The sequence below is a fragment of the Anarrhichthys ocellatus genome, unplaced genomic scaffold (assembly GCF_004355925.1).
Source record: "Anarrhichthys ocellatus isolate YVR2014 unplaced genomic scaffold, GSC_Weel_1.0 scaffold81, whole genome shotgun sequence".
NCBI lineage: Eukaryota > Metazoa > Chordata > Actinopteri > Perciformes > Anarhichadidae > Anarrhichthys > Anarrhichthys ocellatus.
The window spans coordinates 665482-688954 of NW_022280111.1; the positions used below are offsets into that span (position 1 = coordinate 665482).

The 23473-nt window shown below is 42.6% G+C and overlaps 2 protein-coding genes across 13 annotated transcripts in view; one reads left to right on the plus strand and one right to left on the minus strand.

The window, feature by feature from the left end:
- The window catches only part of snap91a (synaptosome associated protein 91a), a 45763-nt gene extending 29716 nt beyond the window's left edge, over window positions 1–16047 (plus strand). For 4 of the 12 annotated variants that reach the window (XM_031874507.1, XM_031874509.1, XM_031874511.1 and 1 more), the window contains 16 exons: window positions 719–733; window positions 973–1173; window positions 2834–2911; window positions 4727–4966; window positions 6159–6242; window positions 6539–6607; window positions 6986–7117; window positions 8261–8332; window positions 9423–9635; window positions 11548–11730; window positions 11824–11842; window positions 12318–12408; window positions 12673–12753; window positions 12936–13070; window positions 13190–13269; window positions 14030–16047. In XM_031874507.1, the coding sequence (XP_031730367.1) occupies window positions 719–733; window positions 973–1173; window positions 2834–2911; window positions 4727–4966; window positions 6159–6242; window positions 6539–6607; window positions 6986–7117; window positions 8261–8332; window positions 9423–9635; window positions 11548–11730; window positions 11824–11842; window positions 12318–12408; window positions 12673–12753; window positions 12936–13070; window positions 13190–13261 (1685 nt within the window). In that variant the 3' untranslated portion in view covers window positions 13262–13269; window positions 14030–16047. The remainder of the gene's footprint in view (window positions 1–718; window positions 734–972; window positions 1174–2833; window positions 2912–4726; window positions 4967–6158; window positions 6243–6538; window positions 6608–6985; window positions 7118–8260; window positions 8333–9422; window positions 9636–11547; window positions 11731–11823; window positions 11843–12317; window positions 12409–12672; window positions 12754–12935; window positions 13071–13189; window positions 13270–14029) is intronic. The other 8 variants (XM_031874513.1, XM_031874510.1, XM_031874514.1 and 5 more) reach the window with 8 other exon arrangements.
- Window positions 16048–17134: 1087 nt separating this feature from the next.
- prss35 (serine protease 35) lies at window positions 17135–22849 on the minus strand. Its single transcript, XM_031874520.1, has 2 exons — window positions 22650–22849; window positions 17135–19681 (listed from the first exon to the last, which is right to left on the minus strand). Exon 2 carries the CDS (start codon window positions 19660–19662, stop codon window positions 18388–18390), a length of 1275 nt encoding a protein of 424 aa, XP_031730380.1. The 5' UTR covers window positions 19663–19681; window positions 22650–22849; the 3' UTR covers window positions 17135–18387.
- Between the last annotated feature and the right edge of the window lie 624 nt (window positions 22850–23473).

Sequence of the window (23473 nt, forward strand, 5' to 3'; positions counted from 1 at the left end):
TTGAATGTATTTACAAAAGAACATATCAATAGATGACATGGCATATTTGATAGACTTAAACTCCATCAAATGTTTCATTCCGTTAACTACAAACCTTTTTACTTGACGTTAGGACCATTTTCCAAAGTTTCCCTGAGTTGACGTCCCTGCAGAGCGATTTTTATATCACAGCCAAATTAATGGAAACCCATTGCTACTGAGAAGAGTCTGGAAGAAGATCAAATCAAAAAACGTAATGGTTTGCTTTGGAAAATGGTTGGCACTTGTATAAAGTTGAACTTGTAGTAAATGAGCTGAAATAATCTAACTGTGGTCTTTTGAAATGACTCCGTAAAGTAGAGTAAAGAAGTGGTACCCTCGCTGATGCCTTTTATTGGACAGTGTGGTTTGAATAGCAGAGCATTTTCCATTATAAAGCCGCTGTTGCTCTTTGGCATGTTCTCTGTTTAGCCCCACATCTCCACTGGTAGCCTGAAGATGGCCACAGTCCAACTGTACTCTAAAGTAAATTAAGGCGCTTTTAGCTTTATTGGGCTTAAACATCGGCCCATGTCTGCTTTTTTTCTCTGACTTGTTCTCTATAATGTTGGCAGCAAATTAAATATGTCTAAATTTCATCAGGGCATTTCTATAGTTTAAAATCATTCATTCTCTTTCACCTGTCTCTCTCTCTCTCTCTCTCTCTCTCTGTCTGTCTGTCTGTCTGTCTGTTGTGTAGATCTCTTGGCTGAGGGTGAGTACTCTGTTAGCACTCTGCTAGAGACTGTACAGGAGAAACTCCTGCAGGCTTTTAACCTGACTTTCTACCTGACGTTCTCCATGTCTTTGCGTCAAGCTATTTGCACTATTTTCTATTTTTTCATTTTTCACACTGCCGTCTTCCTCCCTATCTCCTTTTTTCCCCTCCTCTTTCTCTCTTTCGGGGTTTGTGACTGGGTCGTGACGTTCGGATTACGGGGTTTATCTACATAGCAGCACCGCCTGCCACTGATGAAGCCTCTGAAGCTCTCCTAGCGGAGGGAGAGTCTGATGCTGCCGATGTAGTGGCTCTTGCCCCTGCACCTCCCGCGCCCAGAGCCGCCACCGCTACCATTGCCGCTGCAGCCGCACCGGCGCCCGCCTCGCTGCCCGTCTCCGCTCCCGCCTCAGCTGCTGACATGGACCTTTTCGGAGGTCAGTCTGGTCCAAGACAGAATGTAGACCAGGATACTCAGCATGGCAGCCTGCCTGCTTGTCTACAACACATATTATTATTTACAGATTATCTTACTTTTGTATGAAGTTGGTACTTAAAGGATTAGGGTTAGATTATCAATCCCTAAACTTTGCATTGTAACCACTGATATCTTGCTACATTATAAGACCACAACAAGTCTACAGGCTTTTCTCCCATCAGATTACACATTTATGGGATGTGTGCTATGTGGTATCTTTGATGCAGCATAAGTATCCTGCTAGAAATATGTATGTAAATATACATTATGACATTTTAGTAAGTAGATGGCACCATATTCCCCAGTGTGCCCCCTTATGTATTACCATTATATTTGAGCCACAGAGCTGAACATCTGATTTTCAAAAAAAGATTATTACAGTCTTTGGATAAATCAGATTGTTGTTTGAGAACACATACTGTTGTTTAACAGAATTTCCAGAAACTTTAAAGACTTTGTCTGCTGCACGATGAAAAAGAGTTTTTAATGCGTTTCTCAAGTTGCGAATATATTTCTATGTAGTCATTCAGTACATGACATATCTCCTTGCTCTTTTATCAAAACACACAAAAGATATTTTTATTAGGCAGTGTAATATTTTTTAATTTAGTTACTAAAGTCTTCAAGGACTCTGGAAATATCTTCAGAACAGCAATAAGCTTTTTTGAATGACCTTCTGAGCTATTCAAAGATTGCCGGGTATGTGTTTTTCAGCTGTGACTCAAATACAATGGTTTTCTATCCTCACCGTTTTCTAACGACATCATGCTTTGTTGCAACCATGTACACTAACCTGCTGACATACCGTCAAGCACGGCATTGAGCACAGAGCCAAACTGTGTACCATTTGTGGCACATCCCAAAAATATGAGCCAGTATTGTGGATTACTTGCTTTTCTCTGGGTTTAATCAAGGCTGCGCAGTTGCAACAAAAAAAAAAACGCTAATGAGTTTTGACATTAACAAGTTACAAACATTCACCGGAGTGTTTTGTCATAATCTCGTGCGGCTCAATAAACCCACTATACTGTAATTAATCTGCTATTATGACATTGTATTTTGGGGATTTGTAGCGTTTTTGCCTTTTTTTTTATTCATCACCCTTAATGATTCTCCCCTAATAGCCTACTAACAGTTTCATAAATATGTCAAGAAGATGAGTCGCTGGATTTTATTTAATTATATTCTGGCTTCATAATATTAACCTCAACCCGAGCATTCGAAAAGTATCTGCTGAAAAGACACGATTGAGTTTCTTTGTCAAAGAAAGACTTTGCCTCGTCCATCCCTGAACTTGACATTTTCCCTCTTGTCACAGAGTACAAGTAACTTGTGACAACTTGCCTCATTTCACAAAACCCGCACATGAGGTGCACTCACTGAATGCAGCATTATGCAGCCCTTCAAAACTCAACACGCGACTGATGCTCCAATCAGATCTTCCGCTGCAGTAACCTGGGCTGCATATTTCTTGTATTCTCTACTTTTTCCTGATGCTGACCTCTCATTTCTGTTTTCCTGTTCATTCCATCTGTTTACTCATCTTTCGTTCTTTACATCCATGTGTCTGTTGGGTGTTATGTTTTGCGTTCCGGCTGTTTTCGTCTGCAATACCCTAGATGCCTTTGCACCTTCCCCAGGAGACGGTCCTGCCGCCGTGGCCGCGGGCCCCGTCGCCGATGCATTTGGTGGATCTGGTGGGTGACAAAACGGCTTCTTGTGCAAGTGTGTGAGTGTATGGGTGTGTGTGTGTGTGTGTGTGAATGTGAAAGCTGTTGCTTTTATTATATCAAAGCTGCTTCTGCTTCCATATAGACAGTAGAACGAACATGTGTCCTCAGCGCCTACTGCCTCACCCCAAATCCTGCTTTAATGCCCCAGTCATAAACCCTCTCCTCCCTCATCTCAAATACTCTTCTCCTCCTAATATTCAACCACTGAATACTGCAGTAAAAAGCACAGTGCAGCAATTAACTGTACGGTAGTCCAGGAATGAATACCATTTGTTTTGATACCCTAACCCTGATACTGATAATAATAATGATGATTATATTAATCATTGTCAAGCCTTTTTTCTTTTTCTATTTCTTTTTCATAGCTCTATTTAGTTTCTCTCTTTGGCCTTATATACAGTATATACGTAGCAGGACAATGAACAGAGCAATCCATGTAATGTCCATGCAATGTTTTCTACTAAATTGCTTTTTTTAATTAATGAAATGCACTCCCTTGCGGTACATCTAGTTCGTGCATAGCATACTAACCACAGCAGTAATATAAACAGTTGTAGTTTATTTAACATGCCTCGCCATTTACTTTATTCTGCTCCCAAACTTTACCTCCAGTATTAATCGGTGTAGAAAGCACTTACCAGGAAAACTTTTCCTATTGGTCAACTAACCTTTTCAGTGATGAGAGGATACACATAGGCTCTTAAGTGAACCATGTGTTCCCTACATCTGCGGTGCTTCATGAAATCTCTGGCAAACACATTTTTACAGACATGCATGGTCACCAGAGGATGAATCCTACTGACTTTGGTGAGTTCCTGGCTTTTCATGTTGCCCCTCAAAATGCTCAAAATTTGAATTTGACCAATAGTTTGTTTCGGGATCAAATACCTTCAAACCTAATGACATTCCCATCAGCTGTACTTTGCTTTTTGTGATTATTAGCTAATGTTAGCATGCTAACAGTCTAAACTGAGACGATGAACATCAGCATGTTAGCATAGTAATTGTGATGTCTGCATGCTGAATTTAGCAGTTAGCTTGAAGCACAAATCTGCCTGTAAAGCCTCACAGTCTTGCTTTCTGTTATTCAGCTTTAGTACACAGTCAAACCTTTTGGTAAAAAAAGTAGTCAAGTAACTATAAATGGCTACTATGTAAACAGTTTTTTAGTACTGTCAACATGATTCTAATTGTTGCCTTGGTGAAGGCAAACTGGCTAACACTGGATTTAGCTATTTTTAATAGCACAAGAAGTGCTTTAATATTCTCAAAGAGAAAGACGCATCACCACAGGTCACGGTCTCTGGCTAGTTGAACCAAGTAGAAAGCAGTTTCTTTAATCACTCTTATTAGGTGCAAGATCTCTACTCTTAAAAGTATGCCAACAATCTACCCAGGACACATGGAATATTTGGGTGTTGTCATAAGTTAAAAAACAAATCGGCCAATGGGCCAGTCAACCAAAAGTTGTTCTACACTACCATCTGTAGTCAGATATTAGTTCCGGAGGAGACGCTCACCACTGTCAGCTGTTGGATGCCATTCTGAAGTCAATGAGTGTCCGTGTGCTTGGTTTACTTTCTTTGTATATCTAACCCTGGTTTGGAGCGTCTCGCCTCACAAATATGCTTTTTGCAGTGTTTGTTGCTTTAACAAACCCTCAATCCCCCCCCTTCCTCTTCCTCATCCACTCACCATCCCCTCCCCTTCTTATCTAATCATAACCCCCCCCCCCCTAACCCATCAATCAACACCACCCCCCTGCTGCTCTTCCTGAAGACCCCTTCGCTACGACGGAGGGGAGTGGGGTCATTGCTCAAGAGCTGGACCTGTTCGCCATGATGCCCACCGACACAGATGCCACCAGCATCACCCCTCCCACCTCTATTGAGACGCCGACCATCGTCGCCCCTATCGCTGCCCCCGCTGCCCCCACCCCTTCTTCCACCACCACCACCACTACCACCGACACCACCACCACAGAGTCTGCAGCCGCTCCGACTTTAGATATCTTTGGTGGTAAAGTCCTCTCGCTCTCATTATGCCTCTCACTGCTTTCCCCTACATTATGACGATGATAATGATGGTGATGATGATGTAGGTTTTGATAATGATGATGACTGTGTTGCTCTTGCTAGTGATGATGATGACAGTAGTGGCAATGATCCTGTCCAGTCCCTACATTTCAGATGTTTGTTTTTTATTTTCCATAATGCCTTTCCTTGAGATACGGATCTTTTTATCAAGTTAATCAAGCATCTTGACCTCCTCTGCTAAATAATTATGTTGAAAAAATACACAATAAAATCAAATGTGTATGCAGTTATCCATTAGTTATTTATTGTTTTGGACCAAAATCTCAGTTTTAATTTGGCCTCTAGGGACAAAATGGAGGTTGCTCAACTTGTTTTGATGATTAACCAAAAACTAACAAACAGACCAAATCTAGGAGAGAGAATAGTTTTCTTCTCCTGCTTGTGACCAATGTTTTAGATATTAACTGCTGAGAATGCTTTATTGTAGCTTATGCACTTTAGTTAAAAGGGAATATTGCTCAATGTCAGAATCCATATATGCCCAGCGTGAGGTAGGATGGGATCCAGCCCCCTGTGACCTTGCACAGAATAAGTGTGCATAGATGATGGACGGACATATTTATATGCATTTCCAGCCAGATCAGGTCAAATTTGAATTCGTCCAAACTGTGGTTTTTGGCCTCACCTCTACTTTGTGTTTGGTGCTAATTTGCTAATATTAGCATGCTAACAGGCTAAACTCATGAAATGAACCTGATAAATATGACTTGCTAAACATTAGCATTTTAACTCAGTGAGCATGTTAGAATGCTAACGTTAACATTTAGTCAAATCCCCGCTGTCCCTACAGCCTCATGGAGCCACTAGCATGGCTGTAGACTTTTAGCCTTGTTAACTATGTTGGAGATTGGGAAAATAAGAGCTCTCTCAGATCAAAATTCACAGAAGCAAACGGGGAAATCTTCATGCTGAAATCGAGCAATATACCCTTTTAACTTTTGCACTGTTTCATTTTGCATTGCACTGAATAGATACACAGCAACTTACCCCGTTTAATAATCAAACTATCTGCTGCTCTCTCTGCTTTCCCTCATCTCTCTCTTCTTAACTCATCATTCTGTATGCACTGGACTTGAAATCTGAATGTACATATGATTGTGTGTCCTTGTTCTTAGATATGTTTGATTCTATGCCTGAGCAAAGCCCTACCACAGAATCCAAAGCCGCTACCACTCCTAGCGTAGACCTTTTTGGTGCAGGTACAGGAGTCGATATCCATTTCTCTGTGTGTGGAACCTCTTCATCTCTTCTGGTTTCCATACGTCCACTCCTCTGTCGACTGTTTCCCCCCCCCTCCCCACACGTCTTGGTTTGTCCCCCATAGTGGTATGAGAACTGTGCATGTAACCCACTCGTCAAGTCTTGGATTGTCCTTGTGGCTGCTTTCTATCTACGCTGTCTTTCTACCTGCCACGCTAACACTTTTCTTTGCTCCCAAACCTCCGTGGTTTCCTTCTTTCTCGTATTCTGCCTCACGCTTGCGCTGGTCACTTAGACCTCCCTGCTGTTTCACGCGGGCCTTCTCCTTTGCCCGAGCCGACTCCGGCTGGAGACATTGTGACCGGTGAGTTAAGCTGCTTTATCTTTACTGCATCACTGTTTTCCCTTCCTTCTTTCACGAAGTGTGCAGCCAGCCTCAACTTATCATGACGGGTTTTTTTTGTTTGTTTTTTGTGCATGGTGCTGGTGTCCGCATGCACATGCACATGCACACCAGTCCTGTACCGAAACGGTGCACGCTTCGAGGTTGTGGATACACAGTTGAGATGCAGGGATGCCTGCCTCGTCTCTGCATGTCTGCAAGCCTTTTAGAATAGCCATAAAAGTTCACGAGCAAAGGAAAAGCCTTAGAAATAAAGCTGTCACTGATCAAAGTAGTCACATAGACTTGAGAGTAATTTAATCCTTTACTGCTTCTGTCTCTGCCCGTCTCTCCGTTCAGACTCATTTGACTCTCCAGCTGCTGCCAGCGACGCTCCTGTCGCTGCTCCCGCCGCTGCTCTTAGTGCAGCCTCCACCCCAGAGGACTCCTCTCCTCCCAAAGCAGAGCCAGCACCTGTCATTGACCTGCTGGGTACTGTACCTCCAAACACACATACACACATCTCTTTACAGCAACATGCTAATTGTTTCACTGTTTGTGCATTTTATAATTTTACTTTTCTCTTCTGGGTATTTTTTAAATTTATTTCTCAGTTGTTACAGTAAGTTCTTGAGTGAATGTTTGTACCAGTGAGGCTGGTAGTGTCCAGATGTGGTGATAGGCTCTAGGTGTTAAACTAATTTCACCATTTTAGACTATTCAGTGGATTATATTGCAGTACTCGGCAGTAGACCACCAGTTACATTCCCACAATAATTATTGGACTGTGTGTTTGTGTGTGCCTCTGTTTAGGTGATTTAGAAGTGTATTTTTGCGGATTTTAGGGTGATATGGCACTATAGGTACGTTAACATCGGCATGTCTGTCAGTCAGTCGGTCGGTCCACTCGCAGAATATCTCAACACCTACTGGATTGATTGGCACATACTTTGTACAGATATTCATGGTTCCCAGGGGATGAGTCCTTGAATCCACCATGAGGTTGGCATCTTTCTTTTTTTGGTGAAATATCATCGTGGGATCGTGGTGAAATTTGTTACAGATACCCTGAAGAAAATTTTGGAAAGGCATCTGTATATTGGGCATAATTCAGGAATAGATTGGGATGATTTTCTTCTGGTGCACCTGTTGCTCTATAATATGTTAAAAGAATTCAGATTATATCTTTTTGATTTTCTTGCTAAACCATTATTATAGGAAATATTATAGGACACCGCCTGGAAAACTTGTGCTGCTCTCATTAATTAAAACAAAAGATGTTGTAGGGGATGGAACAGGAGGGTGGGGTGTAAAGCCACAGTAATGATAACAACAATAAGAGAGAGACTCTCCTCAGCACCAGCTGTGCCTTACGTGCATCTATGACATCAACATGATAGAAAAGGTCCCATCATGCCCGGAAATCTATCTCTAACCACACTAAGCTTTCTTTTTTCTTAATTTCATTTGACGTCTTTGTTCCCTTTTTATTTCTCTTTCAGTCATAGTTTTGCGTTATGCAGACCATCTTGTCTCCTACCCCCTCATTGTGTCCCAGTGTGTGGTCCAGGGCTGACCTCTCTCACCCCTTTCTGCCCTGCATGCTGCATTGTGGATAACTGGACGGCCCTGCAGACTCCTTCGGCAGTCCTGTGGAGGAGACGCACAGCTCTGCTCCTGGAGGGCCTGGAGACGATCTGCTGGGAGGTGGGTCTCCTCTGACATTTTTAGGGAAATTATGGTTGAATTAGAAAGGCTGAAGTTCATGAATGAGATTGTCACAAACATGTCTTTTTGTTTTCATCTTTGTGGGTTAAAAGATATGACGTTTTCAACACACACAGCACAGCATGCATTTAAGACAGATATCCTATTTGCATAGTAGCATTTATGAAATATACTTAGTATGCAAAATGTGATTGTAGGACCTCCTGTGCACCTAACGTGTTAGTCAGGATGAGTCAATCTATGAAGCTCCAGTATCACCTTGCAGTTGTACTTTACATTACAATCTGAATGTATTATAAATACAGTAAGCTAATGTGTGTAATGTGTACACACCCTTTGTATACTTATATTGGGCCGTTTATGTATTGTTTAAAAAAACAATGCATGTTTTGCCAATTCAGTACCGTATCTGGTCCTGCATTCAAAATCCTACTGAAGTTATGGTACAGTATTATCAGAAAAATGTAAATATCAAAATTAGCAGTACTTCTTCCTCTGTGACTGATATATCAATATATGTGACATTATTGTTAAAACAGATGCATTGATGCATAAGTAGTGTATTATTGTTGCAGCTGGTCGCGGTGGAGCTTTATATAGGGTCACAAAATAAATCTGACACATGAAATGGTTAATGAGGTGGGAAAGACGAAAAAACTATTTTGTTATATATCAAAGTTGTCTTGATTAGTTTCATTATTTTGTATCTCTGCTAATGAATATTCCATTGAACGTTTGGCAAATCATGCAGATTTTGTATCTATTTTCTTTTGGTGTCCTGCTCTAATACTGTAATGCATATCATGTACTCCACTTATTGTTCTTGATAAGATCTGGTGTTGTAACTGTTTTAGTAATGTGCTGTCTTATATTCGTGTGCTGATACTATTTGCTGCTGCACTGACCGGCTTTGCCCACGGAGACAACCAAAAGTTAATTTTGCTTCCTGAGACGTCTCGTTTGCCATCTGTTGTGTCAGTAATCATATTTAATATGTGCTCCTCGTGGAATTAGGGTGAGTCAGAAAACAGTGCTATATATCACAGTCCTGTCGTGTTACCCCCCTCAGGCCTGATGTCCCCCACCCTGGCTCCCACTACTGCCCCAGCTCTGGCTCCAGCCTTGGCTCCCATGCAGAACGACCTCCTGGAGTCGGGCTTTGATGCTCTGGGCTCCCTCGCCTCTCCAGCGCCGCCTGTACCTGCTGTGGTACCAATAGTACCAGCTGCACAAGATCCCGCCACCACCACACCGGCGCCCTCTGGTGGCTTTGATGCTTCGAGTAAGTGGATTATGATGTTTTTTTTCTGTTTTCATTTTGATAATTTGTCTCATTGTCATGCCTTCTGAAATGTTAGAGAATCTCAATGAGTTTTTTGTTCATATTTGCACAGGTCACCTGCTTGATGCACATTAATCTGCTCTGGCTCATTCAAACTGAGCTACCTTAACCATGACCTAGTTAACTCCTTCTGCTGAGAGCCTGACTACTGCATGAATGACACACTGATGTGCTGCTGTCACTGTCCTCCACATACGTCCAACGGTTGTTTCTGCAGACTGCTTAACTCCTCAGCGCTGTTGCCTTTCTCGCAATGATTTTTCTTTTTTGTCTCTCAATCTCTTCTCTTGTACTTCTCACACTTTCACAAATGCTGTGCTTTCTCCACCTCCTGCTCGCCCCACTACCTCTCTGCAATCTTTCTTTCTTTCTATCTTATTTGTTGTTTCTGCTACACACCTTTTATCTTCTGCTTCATTCAATTTCCTACTTCACCACTATCCGCACCCCTTCCACTCTGCTGGGTCATTGCTTGCTTCTTCTAATCTGTAACTGGTGAGTTCCACCCGGCAGTGCGTTGCAGCATGTGCAGTTTGGACATGTCTTCCCTTCTGCATCTTTGCATGTTGCAGTAAGACCCCCGATTGTCTCCTGCATGAGACAAGACCGACTGTATTGTTGTTTTCTTGCCCCTGTCTTGTAGAGCAGTGGCTTTTATAGTAACCACATGCCATCAATGCCCAAGTCTGCAGTAGAGTCTGCAGGTTTTTATATATTTCATATTTTTACAAGTGGCCCATCAAACAGCCTCACATTGTAGGGAAAAGCCTTGTTCCTTGGTTACTTCAGAGGTCAGAAACATAAAAGATGTACTTTTAATGTGTTTATAGAACATGAAACCTTTGTGGTTAGAGGCTGATAGTTCTGCTACACTGTCCGAAGATTTGTAAGAACTTTCAGTGGTGGAAGCTTGTTAATTAGGCCCTGTGTGAAGCCTAATAAATAGTTAGCTAAAAGTAATGACAAGTAGTTGAAATAGTTAGCTAGACGTAATGAATAAACATTTGAAATAGAGCTAGCTAAAAGTTCTTGATGAACAGTTGAAATTGTAGCTTAAAGTAGTTTGCTAACATCAACGTTTAAATAGTTAGCAATATGTGATGGATTAATGGTGAAATAGTTCGCTTAAAGTATTAAACGGTGTAAATAGTTAGCTTAAAGTATTAAACGGTGTAAATAGTTAGCTAAAAGGGTATCGATACAAATCAGAAATGGTTGAAATGTCCTGCTTCTGCCAATCCCAGTAGTGGGAGTTAAAATACAAACTTGACCAAACAGACCTAATTAACTGTATGTAGACATCATTGCTATAATTCATTGTGTTCAATAACATCCAGTTCAAACGTATTTGGAACATGACAGGTGGTGATAAAGGGTTATCTGTATGGGCTTTGGGGGTGTGTCAGACAAGGTTGAGGGCCACTGCCTTAGTGAATGCACCCTTGACCAACTTTCAACAACACAATGCTTCTGTCGAGGTTATTTGGAATGGAAACCTGTGAACTCTGTGGTCTTGATGACACCTGGTTCAAAACCAGTGCTTTATTCCAAAATCAGCCAGTTTAAGTCCCTGAGATGTGACTATGTAAACTGGCTGTGCAACTGACCAAGTGAGTGCAGTTGCTGTAATTACGTCCCCTTTTGAATGCTCAAATATATTTACAGTGCAGTCCTGCATTGTGCATGCGGTGAACAGCTGACTACTGATGCTGTCACAGCTGGATTGTCCCCTTCACTGTACTGACTGGTCTCACATCTGCCCTCTGCCCGTATTATAACTAGATTAGGGATTTGCAGATTTGTAATCGGTGTTGTTTCTCTGATGTCCCGTCATTCCCACCCTCCCCCCAAGTGTTTGGTGGATTAGGCGACTTGCTGATGCCCTGCATAACACCCCAGAGCACCGGCGGCAGCACTGCTGGAAGTACAGCAGGAAGCATGGGAACTCCTGTCGCAGCGGGAGGGATTGCAGCTGCTCCTCCAACGAAAACCGTCGGAGGAGACCTGGACTCGTCACTGGCCAACCTGATTGGAGGTAGACTGCAGCTTTGTTTGTCTGGAGTTCATTCATTTCTGTTTCCTAATTAGATAGAAATTTAACTTGTTCTTCTTTCTTTCTTCTGTCCAGACCTTGGAGTAAAGAAAAAGTAAGTGTGTGTTTAAAGATGTAACTTCTATGAATGCATGGTGTTTGTTGAGGCTGTGACATGAATGCATAGCTCCTGCAGAGCTGCAATGTTTGAAAAAAACTAAATTGAGGGAGCAACACGCTCAAGGCTTTAAGGAAGTTTTAAACTAGGTCAAAAAAGAAGAATATCATGCCTTTTTTTTTACATATTTTATCATATGAGCTGTTTACTTTTTGTTTGCAGGGTTGTTTTGTGCTCATTACTTTAGTTTGATTTTGTTGAATCATAGCCACCATATTATTATAGGTTTTCCACAGCTATCTAGATACTATAAGAGGGAATACTATGTGATGAATGTGACTGCAGTAGTTTGATTTTGTTAGGATTTCTTTGGAGAACAAATTGAAGTCTCATCTAACGGATTTTCTGCAGTCGCAGACCGACGAACAGCACAGTAGAGCCTGAGGTGTATACTGTGTTTGATTCTCACAAGGGACCCACAGAGTGAGAAGAAGCTGACAGGAGGGGCCAACTGGATGCCACATGTAGCTCCCACGAGCTGGGCTACACCAGGAGCCCCCATGGTAAGAACAGCATCGACACCGCGCCCCCTGCACACTTCATCCAGGCCAGGACCTTGCATGGTAGCTCCGCCTCCATCGCTGTATGAATGGGTGAATGAGAGGCACATTTGAAATTGCTTTGTTAGGTAGAAAAGGAGCTATAATAATGCAGACCATTTATTTCTCTAGACATCACAAACAACAAAGATAAAGATGGCAAAAGAAAAGTTCTTTCACTATTGCATCCTTTGGAATTCACATTGGCTCTTCTCCGTGTCTCTCTAGGCTGGTTCCGCCCCTGGAGCTCCTGGGGCCCCAGTAGCAGCCATGGTGCCGCCAATGAGCGCACAGCCTGGCTTTGGGATGGTGAGCTTCAGTTCATGCAGAGAAAGTTCTCCAGAATTTAACCGTGAATCTTTTTCAGCTTTTAATCATTAGGATTAACCGTTGCAGTTTACAAATATTTACGAGCCATATCATTATGATGGCAGATGATGATAAATCTGCAAAGCCCTTAAACGTCTACTGTGTTATTCCTGTGTTACCAGCCTCCTGTAGGTGGGCCTGGAGCTCCTATGATGCAGCCCATGATGGGGCAGCCTATGATGGGACAGCCCATGATGAGACCTCCCTTCACTGGGGTGGCTGGAGCTGCACCTGGAGCCGCTGCACCAGGAGCACCGGTAACAAACCACCCATAGTAAAACCCTGCAGTGAATAATCAATCAATTTATACTTCATTTCAGGAAGATTCATTTTATCGTAAAAAGATGCTGCAATTTTCTGTTCTTATTTTTCTCAGATTCCTCCAAGCAAGAGCCCCAAGAAGCCAAAGGACCCTTTGGCAGATCTCGACCTCAAAGACTTCTTATAACGCCCCAGGTGGGAGCTCGGACCAGTACATGCAGTATAGTAAATTGTAGTACAGTATGCCACAACTTACGGAGGACTTTAACTGTGTTGTGGTTGATATGTAGAGTTGGTGGACAGAAGGTTCAAATGGCTTTGCCACTACAATGTTTAAATAACAGAGATAGAGACTTGAGAAATGACATACTAAAGAATTGCACCTTTTTACACACTTTGCATTTAAGTGGAATATTTGAAGTGAACAGTCTCAGAACTATTTATATTTCAATGGATCATTGGCTACTAATCAGCACTAATTAACGGTACATTGTGAAGCATTCTGTTGGCAAAAATGGAATATGATATTATTAAGTATGTTCTCTTAGACTAAGAGTCGTGTTTTCGTTACGTTAGAATGAGCCGTTTTTTATCTACATATAGAGTGGGTCCTCTTCACGTAGCCGGCCGCCATGTTTCTACAGTAGCCCAGAACGGACAAACCAAGCACTGGCTCTAGAAAGGGACATTGGCTTTTTTTACGTCGGCCATTGCAGTTGGCACACAAGAAAAGTTTCTGTTGGTTGCAGTCTGCAACCTCACCGCTAGATGCCGCCAGATCCTACACACTGGACTTTTAAGGGCCGTTTTCAGTGTGCTTGGAGTGCTTGAACTCCTTTTAAAAGAAATCTAAATACACACCATACAAACACACCATCATGTGTCTGTCAGCTTTGCTTTATTTAAAATGTGTCTGACTCTTATGTTGAAATGTCCTCTATTTCCTGTCTTCCAGCTGCTTTCTTCTCTGGAGCAGGGCTCTCTCACCTTTTACCTGGTGTCTGTCAACATCTCAGGATGTTCAGCGACTATAAGAGCCTCTTATCTCCACCCCGCCCATCAACACCCCACCCTTCTCCTGTGTGATGTCGTAGCACAAACTGTGAAAGTGAACCATAGCGGATTACATATATATATATACATATATATATATATATATATGAGAAAAAAAATGCAAGTGTGTGCTTATGTAGATGTTCTAATCTTTTGTCTAAAGAAAATCACTTAAAACCCAGACAAAAAAAAAGTCCACAAAAGTAAGTGAACGAAAGTGAAGGCGTGTGTGTTTAGGTTTATTTCCAGTGTTGAGTTGAACGATGGATGTGCTTTGGTGTCCTAAGCCCCACCCACCACCCCATATGTGTCCCCCCCGCCTCCTTATAAAGGGGGAGGAGCTCTTCTTTGTCCCACTCTGATTGGATAAGAGTGGTGAACAAAGCCCCGGTAGATTTCTTTGGAGAAACCTGTTGTGTGTTGTTTACAGAAAGGTCCTCGTTGATGTACATAGATTTCTCTGGCGAGGACTACTTCTCTATTCTGTATGTCTGTTGAAGAGAAATATAAATGTGAATCTGACATGAAATTGTAAGAAGTCGTGTGAGTATCCTTCTATTTCCCGTCATCTTTTGAAAGTATTCGGAAACAAATATGTCTACCGCTACATAATTACTGTATATTAAGAAACACCTTGGGCGTCTGAATCATACCAGACCAGCAAGTGACCCTTTCAAATTTGTTCTTTTTTTTTTTTACTTGTGGCTTATTTTTGTATGTTTCTTTATTTGTCGCGTGTTACATTTACATGTTCTGTTTCTGTTAGAATAATCATCCTCAAACTGCTGTCGATATATTTGCTGGCATCGCTATTAAAGAACATATCTTACAACTAACTCCCAGAGAAAATGCTTTAGTTATTCGTCAGAGAGGTAAACTCAGACTGTCCCTCAGTATAACTGTACATGTTTCTACCTGCGGTTGTGACTCTACCCATGTGGATATGTGTGTTGCCTGTGCTTTCATTATAACTACGACCAGGTCAGTATGATTCCCTTTTGTATTTAGAGTAGAAGATTATTCCATTGCCATACTAAACTCTATGTTCAGACAGATCAAATGAAAAGATTTCAAACCGACATCCAGTAGAAAGGACTTTAGTAGCAGTCAGGTCAAGCTTTTGCTAAACAAACAAAGTTCTGTTTACACTCACTGTTCCTCACCAAATAAGCTTTTGGGTGCGTCATTGAGGCCTAACAAATGTGATGAATGAATTTACTTCCTCATGAAACATTTGAAAAGCCAATTTTTTGAAAACTTTGAAAGCTACATTGTTTACACACAAAAGGGGGCCTAAGGACTGAACTCCACAGGGTACCTTTAAGTTCCATGATACTGTACTAACCAATTGCAACCATTGCTGTGGGACGTGACGGGCCAAGTGACAGCGCGTATGCCTGCACTGCTGCTTTGACAATATTGCAATTCACCTGAAAATGCAATATATTTGATTTCTGTCTGAACATACTTTTTGTTCAAGTTGTTCATTTGATCTTTGCTGACCTTTTGGCCCGTTGGCAGTTGAGCAGTACATATTGTCAGTGGCCACAGGAGGATGCCGCTGTCCGTCTAGACATGATCGTGTCCCCAAAAGCATCACAACACAAAGCTCCTCTGGTCCCCGCAGACTAACAATGAAATCGATGTGTTGATATGCATGTGGACAGCTGCTGTGTAACACCCCGGTCCTGTGCTGTAAACCAGACTAACGTAAAGCCTACTCGGCGTGTCGTCTATTCAGTGGACTGAATGAGCAATTGGTCTTGAGAATCTGATATGATTCAGAGACAACGATGGGAGATTATTAACATTTTTCATGAAATTGTATTTTTGTTTTGTTGTAAATTTATTTTATTTACGATGGCCCGCCCCAGTGCATGTAAGTCCTTTGAGGTGCAATAAATTCAATGACGGATTGAACAGCCCATGATGAGGACTTCTTTTCTTCCACAAAGATTTTAGGTCATTTTGAAGCTGTATTTCAAAAAGTTAAATCCCAACACATCAATAGTACGTTCATGACCAAGGCCAGATTACCAGCTTGGTAAAGACCCTCAGGGGCCCAAAAATCCCTCCAGGTGCATTGCTTGTAATTTGGTTTTTGGACACTTCATTAATTCAGAATTTTGGAATTTACACCACTGAATTAAAATACAGACTAATGCAGATCCTGCATTTCTACCCATAGAAGGGCCTTGTGTCAAAATCCAGATTCAAAATCCACATTCCCTATATACAGTTGTTTATATAACAATTACCAAAGAAAACCAGCACGTGTTTGTTTCTGGGGATCAGGGTGTATTAGGAAGCTGCCATGTATACTCTGCTGTGTGGACTGTACTAAGCATAGATCTTTGACCAATTTGACAAAATTTACATATTATCACCTTAGAAAGTTGATGTGGCTAACTTGCTAGCAAGCAGATGTTTATTTACACTTTCTGTCCAGCTGACTACATCCAATATTCACTCTCCTTCGCTCTTTATTTGGTCTTCATCACCTGAGAGAAGTGTCTCTTTTTAGCTGCTAAATGCTCCACCACGTGCACCAGCTAGCTGCCAACTTTATCTGCCTGCAATTTGGTACTGGACAGATAGCTCACGGTGGGTTCATCAGAGCAATAAGCCAAAGAGTTCATTGCTAGTAGATGACATCTTTCACATTAAACATATAGAAAATATAGATGAGTGAAGCTTCAATGGGAAAATTGGGGCAACAGGGTACATACACAATGCGGAGCAGGCCAGACATCAGATGCGTCGAAAGGGGCCCAACGATACATTTTGCCCCCCAGCAAAATAATGAAGCCATGCAGTTCAATGGTTTGACTCAACATGCATTAGTTGTTGTTGTGTAAGTACGTTTTTGTGAGTTGAACACTTAATTAAATGGTACAGTTACTGTTATTGGTAGTGGTCTCACAACAATTGTTGTCCACAGACCAGTGTATAATAGTAGACATGGTCCTTTGTAATCAGGATCATCACAAACACACACACACACAAGTAGTAATCTTGGTTTAATTGTTGTAGTCTCCAATCGGCAGCATTGATTTCAGGTATTTAGTATTCAAAAGGATACTCGCATGAATTTTTGGAACATAAACATCAACTTGAAAGGTAAATATCACATGCCAGATTTAGATTTGTTATTTTATAACAATATTGCCTCTGTAATCTCATTTAACCCTTAGAATTAGAGAAATCTCAACAGCTCAAGTAAATCATTAAATGGTTCAGTCCCCATCTTAACACTACCCCAATATGTCGCCTCACATGAAATACATCGTTACAGTACTGGGCCATCAAAATATATTCTGAGAAGTCTCCCCGTCCCCCCCACCCCCCCAAAAAAAGTTTACAATTCCATAAATTAGCACCACGTCTTCTGGATAAGCACCGATATAATTATGTGCACGACAATGAAACCACATTTCACTGCGTTGCAAGAACAGAGAAAAGATGGCGTGACTCATGAGGATTCATGAGGACCCTTTCTCTTTTCAGACAGAAAACAGTCTTTTCTTAATTAAAAGGTAGTTGTAAAAAACATGTCTAGATATACACAATGCAAAACACCAGTTCCATCAATTAAAAATGTTTATAAAACCAATTATCCCAATAGCTCTATATAGTTAATTTGTAAAACAAAAGTTACATAAATTTCTTCTGGGTCTTTTGTCAAAGCCATCTTTACAGTGGTGGAGAAAAGCTTGAAAATGCAAGTCTCTCCATACAAAGCCTGGTTGGAATTTAAGACGAATGTACCAGGGGCTTTGCTCACAAACATTTGAATATACACTCTTCCAACATCGTATCCAAAATGGTCAAATCTTTAAAAAAAAAAAAGAGCCAAAATAGAAAGCAAAACGGCAGATCTCAACGATCTTAAATACATACAATACATATTTTTTTCTTGGTTGTTTTTTTTAAGCAAATAAATTAGAAAAGCTGAAGAGCCACAGTTCTCTTGATGCGCTGACGAGTTCTTGTTGATGTCAACACTGAGTCTGTATGGCTGCGTGCGTGTGCGTGTGTGTGTGTTTGTGTGTGTGTGTGTGTGTGTGAGTGTGTGTGTGTGTAGATCAGTGTAGCAGGAGTCCCTGGGAGGCACAGGAGGTAAAAGGAAGGCAGGAAGAGGAGAGGCAGTCGCCGGGGCCCCTGGTGGGTGGTGAGGGGTCGGGGGAGGAGAGTAGGTAGGGTGTCCCTTGTGTAGAGAGAGGTGCTGGTTTAAGGGGGGGGGGGGATCCTGTGGTTTTCTTAGGCTACCTGGCACTCACTCGAGTCCCCGTGGACCCAGTTGCAGATCTGGGCATATTTGAGAGGTGTTATCCTCACTGCCACGTTGTAATCCTGCTGCATCCCGTTCCCGTTTACATCCACCCACTGGTGACCGGAGAAAACCCCAATGATCTTTCTCATCCACTTCTTCTTGCCAGGCTCTTTGAGGCGGATGTAGATCCCAGAGCCGCTGGAGCCGGGCTTGGCGTCGCAGTACTGGTACAACAAGTCGTTGGACTCCTCAGAGACAGAGCAGAACCGGTACACCAGGTTGTCAGGGCGGTCATCATCGAAGCCAGAGAAGTGGATCCTCCCAGCTGGGAGCTTCTTGACCGAGGGGATAACGCCCAGATCCATGTGCTTGACCTTTGGCGCTTTCTTCAGCTCCAAAACAGCATAGTCATAATCCGCAGTCAGTCCGTCAGACACACCTTTGAACCAGCCCTTAGGCACCTGGGTCTTCTTCACCCCGGTCCACTTAAATGAAGGTTTCCCTGATTCCGCACTTCGCCGACTCCTGCTCTTTCTACCTTTCCCTTTTCCTTTACGGTCCCCTTTCTCTCCATTATCTTCCTTTTCTTGCACTTCCTCTTTATCCTTGTCCCCCTTTCTCCTTTTGCCCTTTCCTCGCCCTCCTTTCCCTTTGCCTCCTCTCCCACGTCTGGACTTCTCCTTCAGAATTCCAACGCGCAGCTTCTGCACCCCATCTAGATAATCCTTTCCGTCGTGGATGCAGTGGGCAGCGGTCAGCACATGTTTAGGTGACACGAGAACCCCGGAGCATCCTGTGGAGATCTTCACGGTGGTGGAGAAAGGATATTTGGTGGAGAACTGCTTATCTGAGATGGTGAAGCGGGTATCCGTGCCGTACACCTCACGCTTGTGGCGGGAGCTGGACGAGATGTTCCTGGACCAGGCAGTCACCTCATTGAGGCCCTGCACGGAGACAGAGGTATACGTGCGTGTGCCGTTCTCGTAAACCGTCTCGTAGGACAGGAACTGCTCCAGGTCGTCCAGAGAGGTGGCGGGGAGGCGACGCTGACATTCGATCCCACATGTCCTGCTCAGCTCCGGCTGAGGATGGGCTGAAAAGTTTGGGCTGCTTAGAGGCACAGTGCGTCTTTTTCTTACCAGAGGCAGCTTCCAATGTGGCCAGGTGTACTCGTCGTCCACTGCATTGCCCTCAGCAGCTACAGCCACCACCACAGCCAGCACCGTGACCGGGAGCAGCACACACAGGGGTATGGGGCCCATTGTTAAGTTGGGCCTGGCTCTGGAATATAAAGAATAGAGAGGAAGGCTTAGGGACAAATTTGTAATAGAGGTGGAAAGACTCAAAGATTCAAAGTTTAAACGTATTAGCTATGCATGGATCTGCGAATGGCAATGTCAGATGTTCGGTCGGTCCACCACTTTGGTCCAGAATGAAATATCTCAACAACTATCGGATGGATTTACATGAAATATTGTACATGTATGTACAAGTGATACCTAAATGTTCTTCTTGCACCTACATGAGGTTTACGCTTACGTTCTTTTAAGTGAGATGTCTGGTCGACTACAGGATGGATTGCCATAACATTTAGTACAGGTACCTAGTGTGCCCAGAGGATGAACCTTACTGACTTTAGTGAATCCCTAACTTTTCATCTCGCTCCATGACCAGGTCAAGGTTATCCTTTATCCAGGAAATATCTCCATGTGTACGAAATGGATTGCCAATACATTTGGTACAAACATCCATGGTTCCCAGAGGATGAACCCCAATCATTTTGCTGTTCCTCGGAAATTTCCTCAAGCGCCTCCATGGGGTTTAAAGTTTTGAGTGAAATGTCTCAACAACTATTGAATGGACTGATATTAAACGGCACACATTTGTGCACACATCCGTGTGCCCCTCTTTCATAATCCCTTTGGGCACCATCTGACATTTCATCTAGTGCCATCATCAGACTCTTAGCCTTATTTAAGCTAAGCAATCACATCACCATTCAAACAGTTCAGCATGCCATTGCCCCACCTGTTATAATTCCTTGATATTATGATGCCGCTTCTGCAGCCTGTTGCTTATTTGAACTGTTTCCTTGTGTTCCTTACCAGCTCGCCAGCTCAACAATCTGCGACAGTTTTCACATCATGATCGCGAAAAATATTTTGATTATGCTTGTGACACTGATGATTCTGTGATACTTGCTTAAGTACTAGACATGTCGGGCGTTCAACTCTTCTTATTTGGAATCTTGAATAAGTTTTACACAAATGCAACATGTGGTAAAACTCAGACTCCCCTGAGCTGAGATGTTGAGGCCTTCAGGTCGAGAAAATATAAACAGATCCATGTATGGCCACAGGGAGGCAGGGTAGCCCAGAATGTTAGAGACATCTGTTGTGTGACAGCACAACACACTCATTATTGCCAAGATTTTCTTAAAAGAGCATTCCTACTCGTTGCCATTATGTATGCAAAGAAATAGTTTTCTCGTGAAACACATAACACATTAGCTGTGTGGTTGAGAGGAGATTAATGTCCTCTGAGTCTTGCTGGAGGCTGCGGGCAGTGAGGAAGAGAGGATGAACCCTGAACCCCTGAATGGGCTGAGACAGCGGCTTGGAGGTTTGCCACAATGGTTAAACTTCTCCTTCAGTAATGACCATATCTGGTTTCCTTAGCTCCACTCCACTCCTCGTCGTTCATACAAATGACATCAAACATAAAGGCTGCGTGGACCGCAGACAGCCTGCTGGTTCATGCTCCTACTTTATGTGTGTGATGCCGCCAATAACCCTGATAAAGCTTAAATACATTCAGCAGACCATCACTTAACTACAGGGTAGGGGAGTCTGGGGATGAAGTCACACAGGAGAAGAAATCATTTGCTTGCCGTGCATTGAGGAGCACCGCGGCAGGAGTGCAAATCCAATAGTTGATTTCAAACAGAAGTCACAGTGATTGAATTCACTCGTTTTTTTAAGGAAGTTAGATGGTTTGTAACAGACAGAATAAGCATCTGGGGAATCCAGCTGGAGCTTACATAGTCCAGGGGGTCCACAACCACACATTCCTTATCAATGAGATATAAGTGCAGAGTGAAAATGAGGCTGTGCCTCCATGTAGCATCACCTGTGGACCATATCGATGCATCATCATCCTCTGCAGAGATACTGCCAAAAGCACCATTTTCTTTTTTTACTTGAAACTACCAAGAATACCCTTTTCATTCCAGGTTTGTTTGCCAGAAAGTGCATTGTCATCCAACTGCAAAGGAGACCATTCGGCTTAAGTTTACCATGTAGTCTCATATAACATACAAAGTGGCCAATATCTAACCAGCCCCAAGCAGACGGGGATAAAATACAAGCCCACAAGAGCTGTAAAAACAGCCTCAATAAATGAGAATACAAAACTAACCCTACGTTTCTGTTCAGCTTCACACTCCCACCGCCAGACTCAGACATAACACAACTCTAGGAGAGAGCCTGCAATTATATTCAGCATAGAGTGGAAACTGATATGCTGCCATGATGGCTCTTGGTCACAGAAAGCGCTCATTTGAACAATTTTTCCACTGCAGTCAGCTGAACAAGAAGCTGTGCCCCCTCTCCATCCCACAAGATAGAGGCACCCAGGAGACAGAGTGACCAAAGGATGGCGCTATTTATATGCGCAAGTGTCCATCTCCAACTCAACAAGCATGGATCACCTTCTATTGTCACCTTTAATTAAAAGAAAAAATTGTTTCATTCATTTTGACGTACATTTTTACATAACGTCTTCGTCTCAGGCACAGAGTTTCCAGTGTGACAAGCACGGGAAAAGACAGTTCTTAGTGTCAGCTCTTAACAATAATGTGTCAAAAAAAATAAATGATTCCCATTAAATTAGACATCCAATCCAATCTAAAGAAACCACATCTGTAATTCCACATCTGTTACAGCATAGCATACTGTACTTGGAAAGAACAGGGACAATATTAATTGGAAATCAACTTATGCAAACTGTCTATAAAAGTATTTCTGATTCACGGATTGAAAAAATGTCACTCAAAAATCAGTAATAATAACATAAACATCTCTTAAAATATAGATAGAAAAACGGAAAGAAAGCTATTACAAAACTGAAAACATAAACATATGGAATAAACTGAAAATTTAATAAAAAACAAATAAAGAGCACACTTCCCCCAGGGTTCAATCAAGAGATCACAATAACTAAAGCAAAAAAAATGACGAAGGCTTCCTACCTGCTTGCATCCGATTGATGGAAATCCCAAATCCGCAGTGTATTGTTTGTTTTCCCTAGAAATATACAAATATGATCCCAGTAGACAACACACGGGTGTTACAGCATCCCAGACGTCCTGGTATCAGCGGGGCGACGGCTCCCTTCTCCTCATTGCTTCTGCTGAGAGAGAGAGAGAGAGTCGCAGCCGGGACGCTCCGCTCAGGCTGCACTTGATGCTGAGGAGGGAGGGAGGAAGGGAGGGAGGGAAGGATGGGGGGAGGCAGAAAAAAAAGAAGAAAAAAAATCTGTAAAGGACTTTCTTTTTTTTTCACTTGTGACAAAAGCTGTTCACATATGGGTGGGACCAGACCGGGCGATCTAAGTAAAGGCTGAATTGGGTGAAGTCAGTGGTCTATTCAGCAGCGGCCCAGTATGGGGGTGTGCCGGTGTACATCGGGCATGCGTCCCAGCCAGGCAGCGGGAGGAGCGCGCCTCAGTCAATGGAATTTTCAGAGGACTGTGAAGGAATTAGTTCTGCCGCTCACTCCACAATAGATTCCAAGGCGTTTCCATTCTGAGCCTTGCGAGCCTCAACATCTGCAGCACTTTTTATTCTGCGAGTCCAGTGAGGCGTAAACACTAGTAGTTGTGGCTGTACCCATAATGCACCCTCTTTACACCTAACAGAAATGTGATGACCTTTCATAATGAACAAACATTAAAAACAAATCCTTCAAAATAGAAGGGGATTATGATTAATATTCACAAAATGTTGGCTATCCTTTTTACTCATGTGCAGTAAAAGCCCCAGAGGGGGTTGGGACCATAACTAAGGGGTAAAGA